Here is a 21,522-nt window from a genome sequence, read left to right on the forward strand (position 1 = left end):
GGGGCTCCAACCATAGAGTCGTTGGAGCCCCCAACGGTTACAAATGTGACCGTTGGGGGCTCCCAACGACTCTATGGGAGCCCCCTTTTGGGCTCTCCTTTTGAGGCCCTTGGCCTTCCTTTCTCTCCTCTCCCTCTTGTATAAATAGGGGTGAACCCCTTGTATATTTTTATTCTTGAGAGATCTCTCTCTTCTCAATAAGAGGTTTTTTATATTGTTGCCTTCTTAAAGGCTTGTACTTGTGTTGTCAATTAGTGGACTTGTGATATTGTCTCTTTTATGCATTGTTGTAAGTGCTTATAAACACTCTTTATATTTCCGCAATATCTCATTACATCTACTTACAACAATGCTAATCTTAATATTATACTAACATGTAAGCAAGATTCCATAGATTAACCTAACATCATACTGAATTAACCCAAGCATTAGACTTAGAATTTTATCAAAACTTGCTCCTAAGACAGAAATTAGATTGAAATTAACAGACTACACACTTATCAACAAAACACCCAACTCGGTTATAAAGGATTCTAACCGAGCTTTGGCAATAAGGCCCCTACACATGCATAATAAAAAACCCAATCTAACTATACTACTGCAGAAAGTTAAACAACTAGTCAGACGTTAAAATCTAACTAATTTACACCAGAGCACTGGAGTACAATCCTAAACAGAGCAGCTTCAGGCGACTAGAATTGATCTGCCGGTTTGGGCATCAATAAGGGAATCGCTGCAAATGCAATAAAAAATTCTGCAAGAACCGAAAATAGAATTAAACAAAATAAACTAGACGATCTACAGTGCTGGTTCCAACACTAACAATCTAATTCTAAGGTTGTAACAAGTTGAAAAACGCAGACAATTACAAATCAAAACAAGCATACATGCAAATTGGGTTTTATGCTAAAAGAGATGAGGTGCGAAGACTTACCGTGCACTAATCCGGAAGTTCGAGGAGTGAAGGGGAGAAAAGATTGGTTCAAGCCTTGTGAAAAACGCCACTACAGCTGCTTCAGATGCTGTGCTATACTATGTTGCAGTCTTGAAGTGCGCCGAAAGGTGGGAGATCAAACCGAGGCTCGCTCGGATGGAAGAAAGAGACCGGCTAGAAAGGGTCGGCGTTCCAGACGGCGTGGACGTCACACCGGACGGAAGAAGCACCTCCAACGCTGCTACACAATGTGGCAACTACTATTCATGGTTGCACTAGGCTTGGGTTGCTGCCCAAGAGGGCTATGCCGATGATGGAGGGCAATCTGAGCTGGGCTTGGTTGAGGAAGGAGACCGACAAGAGGAGACCAGCAGTCCACGCAGTGCAGACAACATACCACGAGAACACAACACTCCTCAATGGCTTCAACCTGCACAACACAACCAAGGTTAGTAGTTAGCATGAAATGGCGATGGAAAATGAAGAAAGAGGGGAAGAGATAAAGAAGAAGACAGAGCAATGAAGGAAACGAAGATGATGGAACTCTTATTGGCTAACGAAATGGCTCGGTCATGGAGAAGGGGGATTGGGGAAGACGATGGAGAGGAAGAAGGGGGCGAGCTGGGCGGCACAATTCCCAAGGTAGAACCCTCTCTTAGGGTTTCTTCATCGATTTTATAGAGAAGAGCCTCTTTTCTTAAAATTCCAGAAAAGAGATTAAAATGATCTTTTTAGCTGGGTGCCTCTTCTGAGGGGGTATTCAGCAAATATTTTCTAAAAAACGTGAATGGGATGAAGTGGGTTGGATTTTGGATATTTGGCATTGATCCAGGGCCCAGATGGGCTAATTGGATCCGTTTTTGACCCGGTTCACCTCGAGGTCCGACCCGCTACATTGTAAATGCGATAACTTTCTCGTTTTAAGTTCGATTCGAACAAAATTCGAACCATATCTCAATGACATCTAAATGCACCTAAGTGTGGGTTTAAAACCTATAATGATGCATTTATGCAATAAACATATATTATATTCACGCGCAATTAATGCATCATCAAGGGTGCAACCCCATGCCTCCTCGTAATTTGCTGACAATAGGTCAGTAGGGGCTCGTAACCCCTGCCTCTGCTTCTTGCACTGATAGCAGGTGAGCAGGGGCACGATGCATCTGCCTTTGCTTCCTTCATGTCAGGTCAGCGGCAGTGCCCTTAATCTTCTATTTTTGGTGTTAACTTGCTAAGACTGTCACTTTTGCAGCTCGTACGACAGATCCCGCTCGTGCTTCGCGACCCGAGCTGTCAATCGTTTACACCTACAGGCGCCAACAAGCTTGCAACTCCCCAAGGTAGGGGAAGATTACACAAAGGACTTGGACATTTGAATTGAGTTCAATTAACTAAAAAGGACAATTAAATAAATATATATGCATATATATATTTATACGCGTACACATTTAACTCAAGGACGCGGTTTCGCGATCCTTGTCCTTTACTTTCTGTCATGTCTTTACTTTGCCGTCGTGCTTTGCGCTCATGCTCTTGCTTTTGCAAATGTTTCGTTACTGCCTTGCCATTGCAGATGACGCTCAGGTTTTCGCTCATTGCATGTGCCATAAAGGCATCCTCGTGGAGGATGCACGGGGCATTTACCACTCTCCCTCTTGCGACAAGAGTTGAGTCGGGAGCTAGCGATACATCCTCGTCTAAAGAGAGGGATCCCTAGCAGGGATCCTGGCTTTTCGAGTAAGCAGTCCTGCATAGTAGACTTGAGAATTTAGGGAGCTGCGCAAAAGCATCAAAGACTACCCAAATCGATGTATTTGGAAGGATGTGATTGGCTGGTTCTGTTCATCTATCTGATATATCTCGTGTAACCCCGAATTAGGGCTTGAGCAAGCTTCTTAGCGCGGTTCTGTTGAGAATCGTATCCCATCTATCGAGACTGGTATCGAATCATGCGAGGCATGTAGATACCACGATAGCGGATGATTTTCTAGAAAATCGCATGCCAAATATGGCACAAGCTGTTGGTTGTTTCAAAAGATAAAGAATGTTAAAAGTAAAGTTTGAGAAACATTACATCTTTGTGAAACACTTTTGTTGAGGCTCATATTGAAGAGCTATACCCCTTTCAACCTAGAGTACTTGTAGTCGTGCACTACACGCTAGTACTGCGATAATCGGATGAGACGGTCGTGCGACCTCAAACCGTGCTAAATGCATAATGCTGTAAACATATAAAAATGGGATCGCCTTCATAGGTAAGATGCCCATTAGGTCAAAAGACCAGAGCATATAGAATGAGTCGTCAATTAATTTACCCCTGACACACTCATTTGCCCTTAGGTTTCTGTCAAGAGAGAGGATGGATTGGTATAAAACTCCAATGGACAGGTTGTTAGCAACCACCCCACGGGCAAAGATCCGGCCTCCCCAATCGTTTGAGTTAGGGGAAGGGACTACCAAACATTATCATAGGTGGTAGATCCCATGGACTTCTGCAGAAGTTGGATGCATCCGTTGCCAAGTACTTGCCTTTGGAGAATCTTCTCTCGGCTAAAGCCGTCCTCTTAGGAGCGGACTCAACTAACTATTCGGGTTATTGAAAATACATAGAATAGCAGACGCTCGAACTAGTCTCAGTTGTTTATACGTTTTGCCTGCGCATACCCGCAGGTCAGTAATATTGAAATATAAAATCTGTTCACACTAGTTGATGGGTCATGAGACTTGCTTATTGCGTAATAGTTCACAGCTTACGATCAAATGAATCGTCATGCTGCGTTTGACAGTTGCACTGCTTGCTTTGAATTGCCTACCTGCTTTGAACTGCTTACCTTCTTTGAGCTGCCTACCTGTTTTGAACGGCTTACCTGTTTAAATGCATATCTGCTTTAAACTGCTTAGCATGCTGAATTAAATGTACTTAATTCAGTTTCCTGTAGTCTTTCTTGTGCACTTACTAGTTTTTTGCGAAACTAACCCATTCTATAGGTACAGGTGATGATTAGGTACACCATGGGCGACGACGCGATGGCAAGATGACTCAAGACTTTCTTTTTCCTGCTCTTAGCTCGTGTCTTGTACGTTTTTGGATTTTGTAACGGATTTTCCTTGGGATATCCAAATTCTGTACTATTTGGGAACTTCTTTTAATGAAAGTGGCTTTTCCAAGTGTTTTACAAGTAACATGGATTGTGAGTTTTTGTTCCTTTAGCTAACGTGCCCAAAGTTGTGAGCTTGCCTTTCTGAAATTAACAAAAGAATAGTCTTTCGCTGATTTCATAAACAAACTCTGAAGGAAAGAGATTTTTTCTAGTCTTTAGCCTATTTTCTAAAAGGTTCGCAAGTTTGAAATTTTGGGGCGTTACACTCTTCTCCAGCCCACCTAGAGCCCTATAAATAGATCAACAAAAAAGAGAGAGGAAAGAGAAAGGGAAAAAGAAAGAGGAGAGAGAAGGAGAGGAAAAGAAGGGAAGAAGTGAAGGAGTTTGGACTTCTCCAACCATCTACCCACGTTTTTCAACTTCTACCATCATTTTTCTTCAAGTTTTTATTCATGGTATGGGTTTTCTCTATTGAATCAAGTGAGAAATTGATATAGATTGAATGTCCATGGAATATTTTGATGGAAATCCATGGAAAAAGTGTTTTTATGCATGTTTTCTAAAAGATACATGGATCTTCCTCCTTGTGTGTATTCTTAATTCTTTTCATCTTTACAATGAAATAAAATTCTGTACATGCTAAAAAAAATTTTTATTGGTGGTAAAAGTGTTTATTTAGAGGTTGTTTTTGATGGATACAATTTTCATGGTTGTATTCTTGATTCTTTTTATCTTTTCAATAAAACAAAATTTTTATTTAGGCTAGAAGTGTTTGTATAGCGTTTCTTTTTTGATGAACATCGATTTCCATGGATGTGTATGTGATTCTTTTCATTTTTTTTCTCAATTAAAATTCTCCACATGCTTAGTTTTGATAAAACAAAATTTTTATTATGATAAACATGGTTTTATGAGCTTGATTCTAAGTGGATTTGATTTCCATGCTTTATCTAATGGGTTAGAGTCATGGAGTGCACGTAGGCTTAGGAAAGCACACCTATTTCAATATAAGTTTGCATAAGCATGATAAAGGTCAATGCATCCTTGATCTCATTTTTATATGAATGCATACCCAGGTTAATACTAGCGTGCCATAAAAAATGTCATGAAAATTCAGCATAAACAAGTCTGCATTTAGGCCAATGCGAATGTGCACATATTCTTGAATGTGAATATGCATATACAGGTTTATTTTGTATGTCTACTTGCCTAAGCACAGCTGACCGGAAAACTGCACGTACTTGTATGTTAAACCTAGAGTATGCATGTGTTTGAAAGCCCTGAAAAAAATTTATGTAGTGCATTACTGTTTTTTCTTTGTACTGGGTGAGACCCAGTTTATGGCAGTCCTAGCGGGCTGTTTGGGCGTAGCCAAGCTTGGCAGCACTTGTCGGGTGCTGCCAGACTGAGCCAACTTGTCGCAGGCCCTGTTGGGCCTACCCGACTAGCAGAACCGAACCCAGCAGGTCGGTTCTGCCAGACCTTCTGGGCAGCAGGCTGTTTCAAAAAAAAACAAACATACAAACAATTTATTATTTCATAATAGAAAATATAAAAGATAAAAACATAAAAGCATATTTCATTGGGATGAAACTAGATAACAGATATATTCACTAAGGAGCTCAACAAACTCTGGCCTTGATTTCTTAAAGACAAGTGTCCATGATAAGAAATCATGCATGGCTTGAAGGAGCTAACAGGAAATGACATCTTGCTTAAGCCGAAAAGTGTTAATGTTCATTGTATTGCAATTTTACATGCAATGAGATTTATGTTATCAATATAGAATACATTTAAGGCATCTTGGACAATGTACATTAAACCTTAAAGCGGCTGGACTGATACAGGCCTGGCAGTCCCCTGCGAGGCCTAGTTCGGGGTTTGCCCAGGTCACCCAGTCAACTAAGCTCGGTTGGGCTTGACTTGACTTGAACCCCAACCGACAAGGTCGGTTTGGGAAACTGGTAAAAAAAAAAAAATTTGAAACAAAAGTTTTAAAAACAAAAGCTTTGTTTTGGACGGGCGAGTAGCCTGTTTGGGTTCAGCTGGGTCGGGGCTGAACCCCAACCGACGGGGTCGGCTAGGCTATATCGGCCTACTTCAAAATATGAATTTTGACACATTCTGGAATTCAAATTTAATATGTATGTAAGTTTTCAGATTTTTTATGTGCATGTAATTTGATTTTAATACATGTTGTGAATGAAAACTTTCACATGCTTTGAATTTACGTGACTTGCTTAAGTATTATGCAATATGAAATTTGTTTCATATGCATATATATACATGAACTAATGTGTGTTTCGCATGTACATAAATGATGAATTGTTCACTTGTTCCAAATTGAAATGATTCATGAATGAGAGCATGTTTGTGGAATGGTCACATGAAAGTACATGCACATGAATAGTGAACACATGCACATGAATATTGAACACATGCATATGAATATTGTTGTTCCATGCACATCTCTAAATTGACATTCATGATTGTGTATCGAAGGGCATGCGATATGAAAAGAATGCATTGGCATGTTCTTTATGATTTTTGCATATGAATGCATAGATGATCAAGATGGATCATCATAGGTTGTGGAAGCCTTGAGCCGATGTGCTCCTTGTTTATGCATTGCAAATGTTATATTTGATATTGTGGTTTTAATTGCACTGTTCTATGGTTGCCACCGGTGGTAGACCGTGAAGAGTTGCGCATGTTGACTTATGAGCTTATGTTTGCTTATTAATTTGCAAATTTATGGAATTGATTTTAATAACAAGATAAGAAAGAGAACTGTGTAATTAACGATCATTTGATGTTCCTTCTATAGAAAGGTAATCTTGGGCTTAGCGGTTTGGGGACCGTGAGGATAAAAAAACTCCATGTGCGTTGTTGTTGGCTCTGAACCCGTTATTGAGGTTCGTCTTCTGGCTACGGTTTTAGGGAGAATTCGCCACTTTGCCTGGGGGTGGTGTGTAGACACAACTGTTGTTTTGGTATACCAAGAAAAGTGGCGCTTATGGATGAGTGGTCCCTAGTGTCCCCGACATTAGATGAGTGGTCTCTATTTCGGTCGAGGGCTAAGTTTGAAACCCAGTAATAAAATACAACTTGTGCGCTAAGTTATCCTGGAACCCTACTTGACCTTTGGGATTTTACCCGTTTGGTGTATCCGCGGGCAATGATAATTAAAAAGAGAAACTTAAATTGTGTGCATTTAATAGAGACATGCATATGAAAAAGAAGACTATAATAAAAGATAATAATTTACTTATGCATTGCGCTGAAGTCATGCATATTTCTGCTATGGATTAAATTATGCATATTTACTTGTTTATTTAATTGTTATATGTTGGTGAATGCATGATGTTGTTCCCTAATGCTTTTGAGAAGAGCTACGAGGGGACTACATGTTTGCTTGATAGTTTCTTTTGCCAAGCGTGACTCTTCTTTTTGCTTTATTTAAATTTTATTTGCTTATGTCTCAGACTCTATGCATTTGAATAAATAAAGTTTTGTTTGGTTTGGTATGAAAGATGAATATAAGATCCTTTGTGGTGGTAGTTGTCTGTAACGGTAAAACCTCGGGTTTCGAAGAATGTTTCCGCACTTGTTTATAAAAAAAAGTTTGTCACTTTTTCATGGGTATGAGTTGGGGTCGTTACAAGAGGATACACTTAACTGCTTCCAGGTGCTTTGTTTCAGGCCTATGCATAAATCGAGAAACTTGATTGATGACAAAAATCAGGTTAGGCCTAGTGAAAGTGAGATATTGAAGAGATCCAACTATACTTCTGTATTTGCTGGGGTCTTCCAAGTAGGTATCATCAACTGAAACTACAGTTAGAAGTGTATGAGCAACCATTGGAGTGTCTGTGGGTTTGCAGTGCAGCATACCATTTCGATGCAAAATATTTATGGCATATTTTTGCTAGGAAAGAATGAGTATCTAACTGCTGGTCTACTTGCACCCCAAGGAAAAACCGAAGAGGTCCCAAATCTTTCATGTGGAAGGCTTTGTGCAACAACGACTTTATTTCATCAATCTTTACAAGATTATTTTCTGTAATGATAATGTCATCAACATAAATAAGGATGACTGTGATATTTGAATGTACCTTTTGCACGAATAAAGAGTAGTCGCAATGACTCTTTTTAAAACCCAGAGTTTTTACTACTGAATTGAAGGTCTTGAACCATGCTCGAGAAGCCTGCTTGAAACCAATATATCTTTTCTCAATTTGAGAACTGAGGTCTTTGGATCTCCTTTCGAGTATCCAGGAGGATGCTCCATGTACACTTCCTCATATAAGTCTCCATGTAGGAAAGCATTTTTAACATCTAACTGAAAATTGTGCCAATCATGTCATAGGAGACCCAGGTAAACTCGCTAGCTCTGATACCATGTGAGAACGCCTTCAGAATATGATTATAATAACCTGAAAAAAAAAGATGGATTCGGGTCGGATCCGGACCCCGGCCCAACCTGAGGCACCGCCTCTCGTGCCTTTGAGAGACAGCGAGGCAAAGGGGGGAGGTTTCTTGAAACCTCCTTCCCCTCTGCCCTTTCACCGTCTCTCTCACCTTCTCTTACTTTCTCGCTCTCCCTCACCGACTCTCTCTCGTCTCTCTCTGCACTCTCCCCCCCCCCCCCCCCCCTTTTTTTTAGTTTGTCTTGGGTTTTCTGGGAGGGGCCAAAGGGCCCCTGCTTTGTTTTTTTCCAAGCATCGATAGGGGCCATTGGCCCTTGCCCTGATGACTGTCGAGGTCGACAGGGGCCATTGGCCCCTTCCCCCTCCTTTTGCAAGGATCGCAGGGGGCCCTTTGGGCCCTGCGCACCTCCCCTGCCTTTCTTTTAAACCCTCTTCTTAAACCCAGCAGGGGCTAAAGGCCCCTGTCTCTCTCTTTAAAGTCCGGCAGAGGCCGATGGCCCCTGTCCCTCTTATTTTTGAAACTCGGCAGGGGCCAATGGCCTCTGCCCTTCTTTCATAGCCGGCAGGGGCCGATGACCCCTGCACCTGTTCCTTAGGCAGCATAGGTCTTTGGACCCTGCCCCGTTATTTTTCAAGTCAGCAGGGACCGTTGATCCCTGCCTTGTATTACGGAGAAGTCGAGTCTTCTCTCTGTCCTTTGCTTGTTCGTTTATATTGCATGTTAATATCGCATATTTGCAGTTACAACGGAGCCCGTTCGCACCCCGCGAACCGAACCGACAATCACTTACACTCACAGGCGACTACCTTCTCGCGATACCCCAAGGTAGGGGAAGATTGCACGAAAGACTTGGACAATTGAATTGAGTTCAATTAACTAAAAAGGACAAATATATATATATATATATATATATATATATATATATATATATATATATATATATATATATATATATATATATATATATATATATATATATATATATATATGTGTGTGTGTGTGTGTGTGTGTTTATACGAGTACACATTTAACTTAAGGACGCGATTTCGCGATTCTTGTTCTTTACTTTCTGTCATGTCTTTCGTTTGCCACCGCGCTTTGCGCCTAGGCTTTGCATTTGCACTCCTGCTTACAGTCTTTACTTTGTCGTCGCGCTTTGCGCCCAAGCTCTTGCTTTTGTAAATGTTTAGTTAATGCCTTGCCATTGCAGATGACGCTCAAGTCTTAGCTCATTGCATGTTCAATCAGGCATCCTTGTGGATGATGCAAGGGGCATTTACCGCTTTCCCTTTTGCGATAAGAGTTGAGTCGGAGGCTTAACAATACATTGTCTCAGGAGAGGGATCCTTAGTCAGGATCTTGGCTTTTCGAGTGAGCAGTCCTGCAAAGTAGTGTTTGAGAAACATTGCATATTTGCGAAACACTTTTGTTGAGGTTCCTATTGAGGAACTACACCCCTTTCATCCTAGAGTACTTGTAGTCATGCACTACACGCTAGTACTGCGACGATCAGATGAGACGGTCGTGCGACCTCGAATAGTGCTAAATGCACAATGCTATAATCATATCAAATGGTGAATGATTCGCCTTCATAGGCAAGATGCTTGAGTGGTTGAAAGACCACAACATTAGAATGGGTCGTTAGTTAAGCAAGCCTTAACACACCCATTCGCTTCTTGTTGTCTCTCAAGGGAGAGGACAGAGCGGTACCAAAACTCCAATGGACAGGTTGTTAACAACCACCCCACGGGCAAAGATCCGGCCTCCCCAGTCATTGGAGTTAGGGGAAGGGACTACCAGACATTATCCTAGGTGGTAGATCCCATTGACTTCTGTAGAAGTTGAATGCATCCGTGGCACTGCTTACCTGCCTTTGGGGAATTCTCTCTCGACTGAAAGTCACCCCCCTTAGGAGCGGACTCAACTAGCTATTCGGGTTATTGAAAATACATAGAATAACAGACGCCCAAATTAGTCTAAGTTGTTTTTACGTTTTGGCTGTGCGTACCCACAGGCCAGTAATATCGAAACATAAAGTCTGTTCTCACTGATTGATTGGTCATGAGACTCGCTAGTTGCGTGGTAGTTCACAACTTACGATCAAACGAATCGTCATGCTGCGTTTTGACAGTTGCACTGCTTACCTGCTTTGAACTGCTTACCTGCTTGTACTGCATATCTGTTTAATTGCTGATCTATTTTAAACTGCTTCACATGGTAAATTAAATATGCTTAATTCAGTTTCATGGAGTCTCTCTTGTGCACCTGCTAGTTTTTCGCAAAATAACCCATTCTATGTGTACAGGTGATGATTAGGTACACCACGGGCGATGGCGTGATTGCAAGATGACTTCAAGATTTTCTTTTTCCTGCTCTTAGCTCGCGTCATGGACGTTTGTGGGTTTTGTAACGGATTTTCCTTGGGATATCCGAATTTTGTACTATTTGAAAACTTCTTTTAATGAAAGTGGCTTTTCCAAGTGTTTTGCAAGTAGCATGGATTGTGAGTTTTGGTTCTTTTAGCTAACGTGCCCAAAGTTGTCAGCTTGCCTTTCTAATTCAATAAAAGAATTATCTTCCGCTGATTTCATAAACAAACTCTGAAAAGTAAGAGATCTTTCTAGTCTCTTGCCTGTTTTCTGAAAGGTTCGCAAGTTTGAAATTTTGGTGCGTTACAATGATTTCTTGCTCAAACAACAAAACAAGAAGAAAAAAGATGGAAGCGAAAGTTAGGAATAATCCCAAAAGCGGCATCACCCTAGGTGGGTGGCGTGTTTCTCTATTTATATGACTATTATGTTAAAAGTACATAACAGATATATGGATCTAGATCTGGATCTAAACCGATCGGTCCATTAGTTGTACATATTCTAACATGGTAGATGTGTGCAATGTCAACAATGGCAACGACACATTGTTGGTGGCACCTCATCTGGGCAAGAGAGTCATGTTGGACCATGGGGGTTTGAACCTGAGTTACCGAAAGCTTCTTAGATGGTGGGAAGCTCGCTTCCTAGAAACTTGCTTCGGAAGTGCGATACTCCTCGCTTTCGAAACTTGATGAGATTCTCATTTTTCCCGTGCTTCTCTTATGCTTTCTACATGCTTCATTTGTTCTTATATATTCTCTCACTCTACTTTTCATGTTTCTTATGTGTTTCCTCTCACACTTCTCACTCACTTCCATGTGCTTTCTCTAAATTGGCAGTCATTATATTTAGATTTTGTTAAAAATTTAATTCTTACACTAAAAAAATCGTGAAATTTAAGAATAATCACTTTTGTTTTAGTTTTTATTTGCATTCTGTTTCAGTTACAATTCAATTCTTATATTGCTTTTTTTTATTCCTTGCTTCTCGCTTCTTGTACATTTTAAAATGCATCGCCTCTTGCTTTCGCTTCTTGTATCGTTTCTCGCTTCCGCTTCCTAGTTTGGCAACCTTGGTTTGAATAGAGTGATGGTGGAATTGGAGCTTTTGAACAACTCCCTGGTTGGGGTGCAAGTTACTTGGAGAATGCACATAAGGCACTCATATCTACCGTGAAATTTTTGTTAGGAGATAATAGCCAACCTTGGTTCTGTATAATGTTAATAAAATTCACCTTTTATGATGTTGGAAGCTGCCTTCTCCTCGAATTGAAGCAACCCATTCTCGTTCTCTCTACTCATTTTTTGCTTCTCGATCACAGAGTTTGTCATGAAAGTGGCGTGGAATCCAAGGCACTCAGAACCCAAATCCAAATACCAACATGCAATACATATGAATGAAAAGTAAATACAACAAACACAAGACTTTATGAATATGTCTCTTCATTAATAATGAACCTTGAAATACATAAGACAAGAAAAATATTACACAAAATACCTCACTACACAAATACACACACATGAACCTAAACTACCCATCACTCTCTCACACCTCACATATGAGCACACCCTCATATTTATAGAGAAAGGAGAAGAGAAGAGGATCCCTTCTAGCCGTTGGAGTGAGTGTAGCGACTAGAAATCTAGCTGTTGGACTCGCCTCCAACGGCTAGATAAAGTCAACTTTTGTTGACTTTAATTAACATATGTTGACTAAGATATATATATATATAATATTTATATATTATATATGTAAATACATACACATGTGTATATATACATACATACATATATAATAATACATAAAAAGATTACATTTATCTTAACATCCAAACTTACAATGACTCACTGTAAGTTTGAAAATACAAAAGGAATCCCATAACACAAGATATCATCATGTTCTTCCATAATACAAATTCTTGAAGAGGCTTCTAGATCTTCCTTGATATGCTTGAAAGGTCTCTAGAATCTTCAATTACGCCAATACTTTGAGAACCTATAAGCAGAGCAAAAGAGCAATCCAACTAGAAATAACTATATATATATATATTATTGAGAGAGGGTGGCCAAACACAAAAATACAATATATAAAAAATATTTAATAAGGCAATTTGTCATTTTTCAAAATCATTTAAAAATTAATTTTAAAAACTCATTAATTTCAAACACGATAGTCATTGCGAGACTTACCTCAATAGATAATTTTTAAGAAACTATAGTTCTTATTTCACAAGAGAACATAATTTCATATTATTAAAAGAGATACAAATATAAAATATCGTAAAGATAAAGTCATTAATCACTCATTCATGAAAATCATGCACACATATATCTGTCACAATAAGCACATTAATGCATAACAGGCATGGATTTTTTACCGCATCAATACCATAAAGAAATAACTCACAAAAGCACAAAATTCTCCAAAGGAGAGTAAAATACTTATAAATAGATTTTCTTTCAAGCACAAATCATTTTTACTTAGCATAAGATATAAGAAATTATTCAAGTCATTTAATAAGGATTTAAGAAGATATAAATAAACATGGAACAATTAATTTTGTAAGCAATATTAACCACACAATCAATGCATATACGAATCAACCATGCAATAGTTTAGAATCAATGAAAAAGTCACTTATGAACCAATTTTAGGAGATAACAATGATGATCTTTCAAGAACTATGAAGAGATTTAAAATCCCATAAGTATCAAGAAATGATATTTTTACCAATATTAATATACACGCAATGCAGCCAATCATGAAACTATATTAAAGTATCTTAATCATGCAATTAAAGCATACTCAATGCAAAAATCCATGAAAGTATTTCAATAACCATTTCCCATACAAGGACAAATGAGTAGTAAAATTTAGAAATTTTATGGAGAGATTTAAAAATCCCCATAACATAATGAATTATATTTGCAAATCTAAATAATAGTTTGACCACCACAATCAATCTCCTCACTAGACCTCCACACCTCAAAATTCAATTGTATCAGCGACTAGGACAAGCGCATAATTACAATGCCACTAAAGGGCCAAAAGATACAAAAAAAGTGTGAATAACCAACATCTCTTGTGTACATAAAACAACACTTATAACAAGTGTAGCAACGACTAGAACAAAAGCATAACAAATGAGTGCACATAACTTATCACATTGAAAACATCTCTTGTCTACATAAAATGACACAAATCAAGTATATCAACGACTAAAACAAGAGCATAACCAATGAGTGCACATAACTCACCCCATTGAAAACATCTATTGTCTACATAAAATGATACTTAAATCAAGTGTATCAACGACAAGAACAAGAGTATAACCAATGGATACACATAACATACCACATTGAAATCATCTCTTGTCTATATATAATGACACTCAAAATAAGTGTATCAACTATTAGAACAAGAATATAATCATAATGCCATTTAAGAGCTAAACAAACACGCAAAAGTGTGAATAAACATCTCATGTGTACATATGACACTAAAAAATAAGTGTATCAGCTACTAGAACAAGAATATAATCTCAATGCCACTTATGGGCTAAACAAACACACAAAAATGTGAATAAACATATATTGTCTACATATAATGACACTCAAAATAGCTGTATCAGCTACTAGAATAAGAATATAATTTCAATGCCACTTATGGGCTAAACAAAAACACAAAAGTGTGAATAAACATCTCTTGTCCACATATAATAACACTTAGATCAGGGGCATAATAGAAGGAAACACAAGAGGTAAAGAGTGTTTGTAATAAAAACAAACTAATGCCATCAAGAAGAATAAGAATAACAATTTTAACAATCTTTCGAAACTCCATGGTTTCAAAAACATAACTGCCGTCACAGGAAAATAAGATATCAAGCATCTAATACTATAACAATGGCTACACAAACAAATAAGTGATACAACACACTCACAAAATCAGAGATCAAATAATCGTTAAATAGAGCTAAACTATAAGCCGACAATATAAACTGATAAAAAAACATCTCTGGTTCAACAAAGGCAACATAGATCCAGAGGTTAATCAACTGTCAATTAGACCCAAGACAAGTGCCAACACAATATTCATAAACTTGAGAATCTAGATTGATAAGATGACATGAGGTGCACACATAACTCACCTCAACGACTAACTCTGACCCACTAATAACAAGGCCAAAAGAGATGATGCATCAAACAAAGTTTTGTGGTGGACTAAACAAATACCATAACATGGCAACAAAGAACTCACGAAAATAAATTTCAAATAATGTGAGCTCGAATACAATAAATGACTTGAAAATCATTATTTCAAATCAGTTTCAATAAAGATTTTTAGGATATGATGTAATCGCTTGCAAACAAGGTGTCAATTGACAATATATCATAAATATTGTGCAAGCAAAGGCAACAAAGATTATATAAAAAACAATAGAGAATGACCAAGGAGCTAGCTTACCCTAGATCATAAGTGTACTAAGGAACTAAAAAGAAATATAATCAAGTAAAAGTAGCGGAAGCACGAACACAAAGATTCCATGCACCACCAATCACTAAGCGGCACAAGAGCTCAATATATAAAAATGTGGTAGCTTTTTATAAGAAAAAAAGGCCTAACAAAGAGGCATATACACATATAGGGACTCATTAATATCACATCGTGGATGTTTACAAAGAGATTATATAAAATATGTAAAAGAATGCATTCAAGTACATGATGATGAAGCTTGCTCATGCAATCCAATATAAGTTGATATAACAATCACAAGGCTACTCATGGCATATAGCGAAGAATATAAAACAAGAGATATTCCATCAAATATAAGAATCACTCCTTATTCTCATAAATTTAAACCATCAAAGATCATACTCAATCAATCATTACTCATTTACATTATTATTTTGCACAATAAGATGATTTTAAATATAGTAATAACTTAAAGTCAAACATTGATGTTACACACTCATAACAGCGCAATCTCGTGAGAGCCTATAAATCATTCATGATATTTCTAAACAATTTATAGTCTCTATGACGCAATGAGTAAATCATTCAAGAGTTTAAAGCATATTTTTTAACATATAAAATTCACACAATATATCAAGAATCCTGCTTTTGAACTCAAAAAATCATGCAGACACATTCACACGATGGTGGAGAGCATACAATATTAAGGATTACAATAATATATTCAAAATATCATGCATATCACAAGTTAAGATCCATCAAAACATCATAATATTAAAAAAATCACAAAAAGATTCATGTGAATACACTAATTAAGCGCCATACAAGGGAGGACATATCACAAAATTTAGTATTTTGCAAAACATAAAAAACAATATAATATTTTTAGAAACCATATACTTTTTACAAAATACACATCTAAAATCAAATATATATATATATATATTATATATATTATGTTTATGCAAAACCATATGTCAAGATACAATATTTTAAATTCTACTTTCATTGAATTTATGAAAAAAATATTCATTTTAAAATAATTCCATTTTAAAAACATGGGCCATAAAGTCACAATGTATATACCAGAATGGGAGAGCCTTGAATCCAAGCCATTTAACAAGTCAGAAATTTTCCTTTGTAGCACGATCACGAACAAGACTCCAAGACCATGATGCCTTTGCTCTGATACCATGTCACGAAAGTGGTGTGGACTCCAAGGCACTCAAAATCCAAATACCAACATGCAATACATATGAATGAAAAATAAATACAACAATAACAAGACTATGAATATGTATCTTCATTAATAATGAACCTTGAAATACATAAGCCAAAAGAAAAATATTTCACAAAATACGTCACTATGCAAATACACTCAAACACATGAACCTAAACTACCCGTCTCTCTCTCACACCTCACATATGCACACACCCTCATATTTATAGAGAAAAGAGGAGAGAAGAGGGTCTCTTCTAGCTGTTGGAGAGTCCAAGGGCTAGAAATCTAGCCATTGGACTTGCCTCCAACGGCTAGATAAAGTCAACTTTTGTTGACTTTAGCCAACATATGTTGACTGATATATATATATATATGATACATAAAAATATTACATTTATCTTAACAGAGTTATGCATGAGAGATGCAACACGTTTGCAGTATGTAACTTGTAGAGCGTGATCTCTATTGCTGATCTCATCAAGAAAAGAGAAGAAGAAGAGAGAGAAAGAGAGGAAAAGAAGAGAAAGAAAGGTAAGAAGGAAGAAAAGAAGAGGAAGAAGTGAAAAAAAGAAAATACTAAGAATGAAAATACTTGGAGAAGAAAAACTGGATGAGATCCTCAAGGACTTTTGTTACCATGACAAAAAATTACCATGGACCAAAAAATACTAAAGATGTCAATAAAATACACAAGATGTGTTAAGAGAGAAGAAAAAGAGAACGGATGTCAAATTTTATAGGAGAGCTCAAAGAGAAGTACCCAATTAGGCTCCTAATTAGGGCTGGTAAACCAGCTTAATGAGCTAAACCCATCTTTTTCAGGCTCGGCTTGTTTACCATTTAACTGAGCTCATGTTGGACTCATGAGCGTAACTAGACGAGACGAGCTCGAGTCACCCCAACAGAGCCATGAGGTAGCTCATGTAAAAAAAATTATGTGAAATTTAAAGTTGTAACATGGGATTTGAACCTCATACCTCTCTCTCACATGTCATATGCTCTAGCCAGCTGTACAAAACTGCTTTTTATGATAAATATTGTACTTAAATTCTATATCTCATATTCTTATGATCTTACATAAGCCGAACTGAGCCGACCACCTTTTGTTTGTACTCGACTCGTTTTTGGTTAACGAGTTGCTTGTGACTTGGCTCTCCTGCTACTCATTCTGAACATGAATTAGTTCATGGCGAGCCGAACCAAGCCGAGACACAAGCTGCTCGGTTCATTTCCCAGCCCTACTCCTAATAGGCTAATACCCTTATTTATAATGAGATACTTGGTTTATAAGTTAACTTTATAATTTTCCGTACAGCATTAACACAACTTTGACTCTACCCAGCACTACATTAATATTTCTTTGTTGTATGCAACAACCTTTGCTTTACCCAATGCTAATTATATTTTAAGCTACATATGTAAATGCTGGGAGATTCACTGGACAGAATTTTAGAGGTCTCTTGACAACATCTGTTTTTTCCTTTTTTCATGATTACACTAAAGTTCCCTCTGTTGGTTACAGCTAGAAAATTCTGGAGTCCTTACAATACGTAAAGATGTTAGGAGTAAAGAGGACCTCCTTAGTGGTGCTTTGCATGATCTATGGAATGATTTGACAGCAACACTTGAGTCTGAAACATTATGTGTTAAACCAGCCAAAGATGGTTGCTCAACAGGGGTTGCTAGATTATGGTATGCAGAGTTTGGTATTCAGTACTCGTTTTTAGTTGCTTGGTTGAGCTTTCACTGTCAGATGTGTATGAGATTTGGAATCTCTTTCATTAGAAAATTATTTTGGATGATAACATATCTCTGGATGTTTATTTGTTATTCTTCCAAGTGTTTTCATATGATGTCATGTCTGTGTGTGCTTGTTGATTATTTAAGCATGATTCCTTACAGCTTATGAAATCTGTTCCGCAGTTGTTTGGAGGATTTGATAATTTATGTAGATGCATTGAGGAAGTCTCTGCCACGTTTATCCCAGAACAGTTTGTCTAAGGTGAGATACAATTTCACTACATGAAATAGCCATACATATTGTTTCTCTTGGATAATTTGGAAGGTACCATTTTTTTAGGGTATCTTTCAAGAGATGATCCATCATTCTAGAGTTTCAATCATTTTATAGTAATGGTAGCTTTTCATTATCTTGACTCACATAAGGTTTTAGCACAATACAAGCTTAGAAATAAAAATAACTGTTTGCATATTTCAGTAAGAGAAATACACACACACACATGGACTCCTTTTGTAACATTTTTGAGAGGCTTAAATATGTACCTTTTTAACCAAGTTCTAAGTCAAAGGAAATTGCATTCATTGTTGCACATTCATCACATAACAATATCCAAGGGGGGTCAATAGTAATCTGAAAATGCTTTTGCTAGTGGCTGCTGAGGTCCACCTGAAAGATATGAACAAAGGAAAACTATAAGCACTTACAATTTGATAACAATGTTTGACATCATTTAAAGTTCAGAATCTTTGATAACATTGTTTGATTTACATGCCTATACTGATGCTGATTGGGGTGGAAATACCAATGATAGAGTCTCAACTACCGATTTTTGTGTATTTTTAGGTGATTGATTTCATGGAGATGCAAGAAGTAGCATAAAGTATCATTATCCTCAACTGAACCTGAATATCGTGCAATGACTACAACAACCATGGAGCTTGTGTGGCTTCGAAGTCTTTTTAGTGATATGGGAATAATCATCTCAATTTCTTCAATGATGTGTTGAGACAATAAGAGTGCAATTTATATCGCAAGGAACCACACCTTTCATAAGTAAACTAAACATATCGAGATGGATTGTCAGTACGTACGTGATGAATATCTGAGAGAAACTATTACGTTGTCGGATGTTACATCGGAGTACCAGTTGGCGGATTTCTTCACAAAAGCTCTTCATGCTCAATTTATTTTTCTCCTTAGCAAATTTTCAGTTATTTCTCGGTAAGTTTGAGGAGTGTTAAAAAAAAAAAATATATATATATATATATATATATATATATATATATATATATATATATATATATATATATATATATATATATATATATATATATATATATAATCTGTTTTGTATTTGTTTGCTCGATAGGGGCATTTTTGTCTTTTCACATGTAATTATAGTTGTTTTCTAGAAACAACTATATTCTAGTTTTTCTTTTTTTCTAGTTTATTTTCTTTTTAATTTTTCTTTTCTTTGCCATTAGGGGCCCCACTCATAGATTCGTTGGGAGCTCCCCCAACGACTCTACGAGGAGAGCTCCCAATGGCCTCCTCTTTCTTGTGATGTATATAAATAGGGGTGTGTTCTCCCTATTTCTCTCATTGCTTTCAAAGCACCTCATTATTAATATTTTTATTCTTTTACTTGTTGGTGTTGCCCTTTGTAGGCTTTTTGTATTGTCTCATCATGTACTTCTTGCTCATGCACTTTTGTGCCTACTGTGCCTTTGTAATTGCCCACTATTGGACTTGTTTGGTGCTTTTGCACCTTATCTTTGTAATTCCGCATACTTCATTACAGTTTCGATGTGTATGCTATATATGCAAACAAATCACTCTATAATAAGTTCTACTTGTTAGAAATCAAGTGTAAACACGTTAACTATTTTTGGGGGTTCTTTAAAAAAAATATATATTCCACGTTGGATCCGGATGGGATGTGACATACCCCCTCCTCCGTTGGTCTATTTAAACCCCTTGGGGGTTTCATTTTTTTTAACAAAATCTGATGCGCAACTCCCCCCGTCTCTCTCCCTCACCGAAACCTTCATGTCAACGACCCCTGATTCCCCTCCCCCCGTCTCTCTCTGCGTACCTCTCTTCCCCCGACTCTCTCTCCCCTCTACGTACCTCTCTCTCCCCTCTACGTACCTCTCTCTCCCTCCGATTCTCTCCCCGTCAGTCCCTCTCGCCGGAGCTCGCCGCTCTCTAAAAGCTCCCTCCCCTGTAAGTCTCGCTCGTTCTCTCTCGTGACCTGTCTTGCCCCTCTCTCCTTCCACCTCGACTACCCACGACAGCAGTGGCCCGACCATCCACCCGTCTCCTTGTCTCTCTCGGCTAAACCCCCGACGTGAGGGGTTTCGTTTGAAAACACGCCCCCCCTTCTTCAGTCTCTCTCCCTCATCCCTCTATTGTCGGCAGTAAGGCGCAACCCTCCCGGCCTTCTTACTCTCTTGCGTAGGAACAATGCCTGGCTTGGCTGTGGGCTGAAGTGTAAGACCTGGAAAAAAAAACTTGGATTCGGGTCAGATCCGGACCGGACCCGACCCAGACCCAACGGAGGCACCACCTCCCTCGTGCCTTTTAAAGACAACGAGGCAGATGTTAGAAAGTGACTTTGAATATATTAGGTTCAATAATGAACCCATACACATGCACACGAAGTGCGAATATACCCACTCAATGGAACAACACAAGCACATCATGTGCTAATACACAAACCCATAAAAGGGGTAAATATGACTTAAAAGTCATAAGTTGAATATTATTGAGGAAAAAGGAAGAAGAGGGTAAAAACTCTATACAATGGAGCATAAGCTCCTACAAGGAGTGAAGGAATTACAAGGGGGAGACCCCTATTTATAACACAAGCAAGGAGCCACCTAGGGGGCTCCCAAAGGAGTCGTTGGGGGCTCTCCAACGACTCTTTGGGGAGCCTCCCTAGGTGGCGCAAACCACAAAAAAAAAAAAAAATTAAAAAAGAAAATTAAAAGTAAAATTACAAACATATTCCAAATGGAATATGCGTAAAACTGTGAAATGTCTAAACTACCCCTATGCCTATAAATAGGGAAATATATATTTTATATATATAATTAGGATAATACATATGCGTATATACCATATATGAATATGTATTATCCTTTATATATATAAAATATATATAATATTACAAATGTTGAATGATACATTTTAACACCCCCCCTTAAGCTTTGCGTGGGGGAACGAAAAGATTGAAGAAAGCA

At 37.9% G+C, this 21,522-nt stretch overlaps 1 protein-coding gene across 6 annotated transcripts in view; it reads left to right on the top strand.

Moving 5' to 3' along the window:
- LOC149826621 (D-alanine-D-alanine ligase family) overlaps nt 1-21,522 on the top strand; it is a 257,262-nt gene that overhangs the window by 183,074 nt on the left and 52,666 nt on the right. For all 6 annotated transcript variants that reach the window (XR_016434777.1, XM_090018909.1, XM_090018910.1 and 3 more), the window contains 2 exons: nt 18,059-18,228; nt 18,460-18,538. Coding sequence is in view for 5 of the 6 variants with exons in the window: in XM_090018909.1 (XP_089875035.1) it covers nt 18,059-18,228; nt 18,460-18,538 (249 nt within the window). In the remaining variant the exon portion in view is untranslated. The remainder of the gene's footprint in view (nt 1-18,058; nt 18,229-18,459; nt 18,539-21,522) is intronic.

The sequence above is a fragment of the Nuphar pumila genome, chromosome 10 (assembly GCF_984573655.1).
Source record: "Nuphar pumila chromosome 10, dmNupPumi1.hap1.1, whole genome shotgun sequence".
Lineage (NCBI taxonomy): Eukaryota > Viridiplantae > Streptophyta > Magnoliopsida > Nymphaeales > Nymphaeaceae > Nuphar > Nuphar pumila.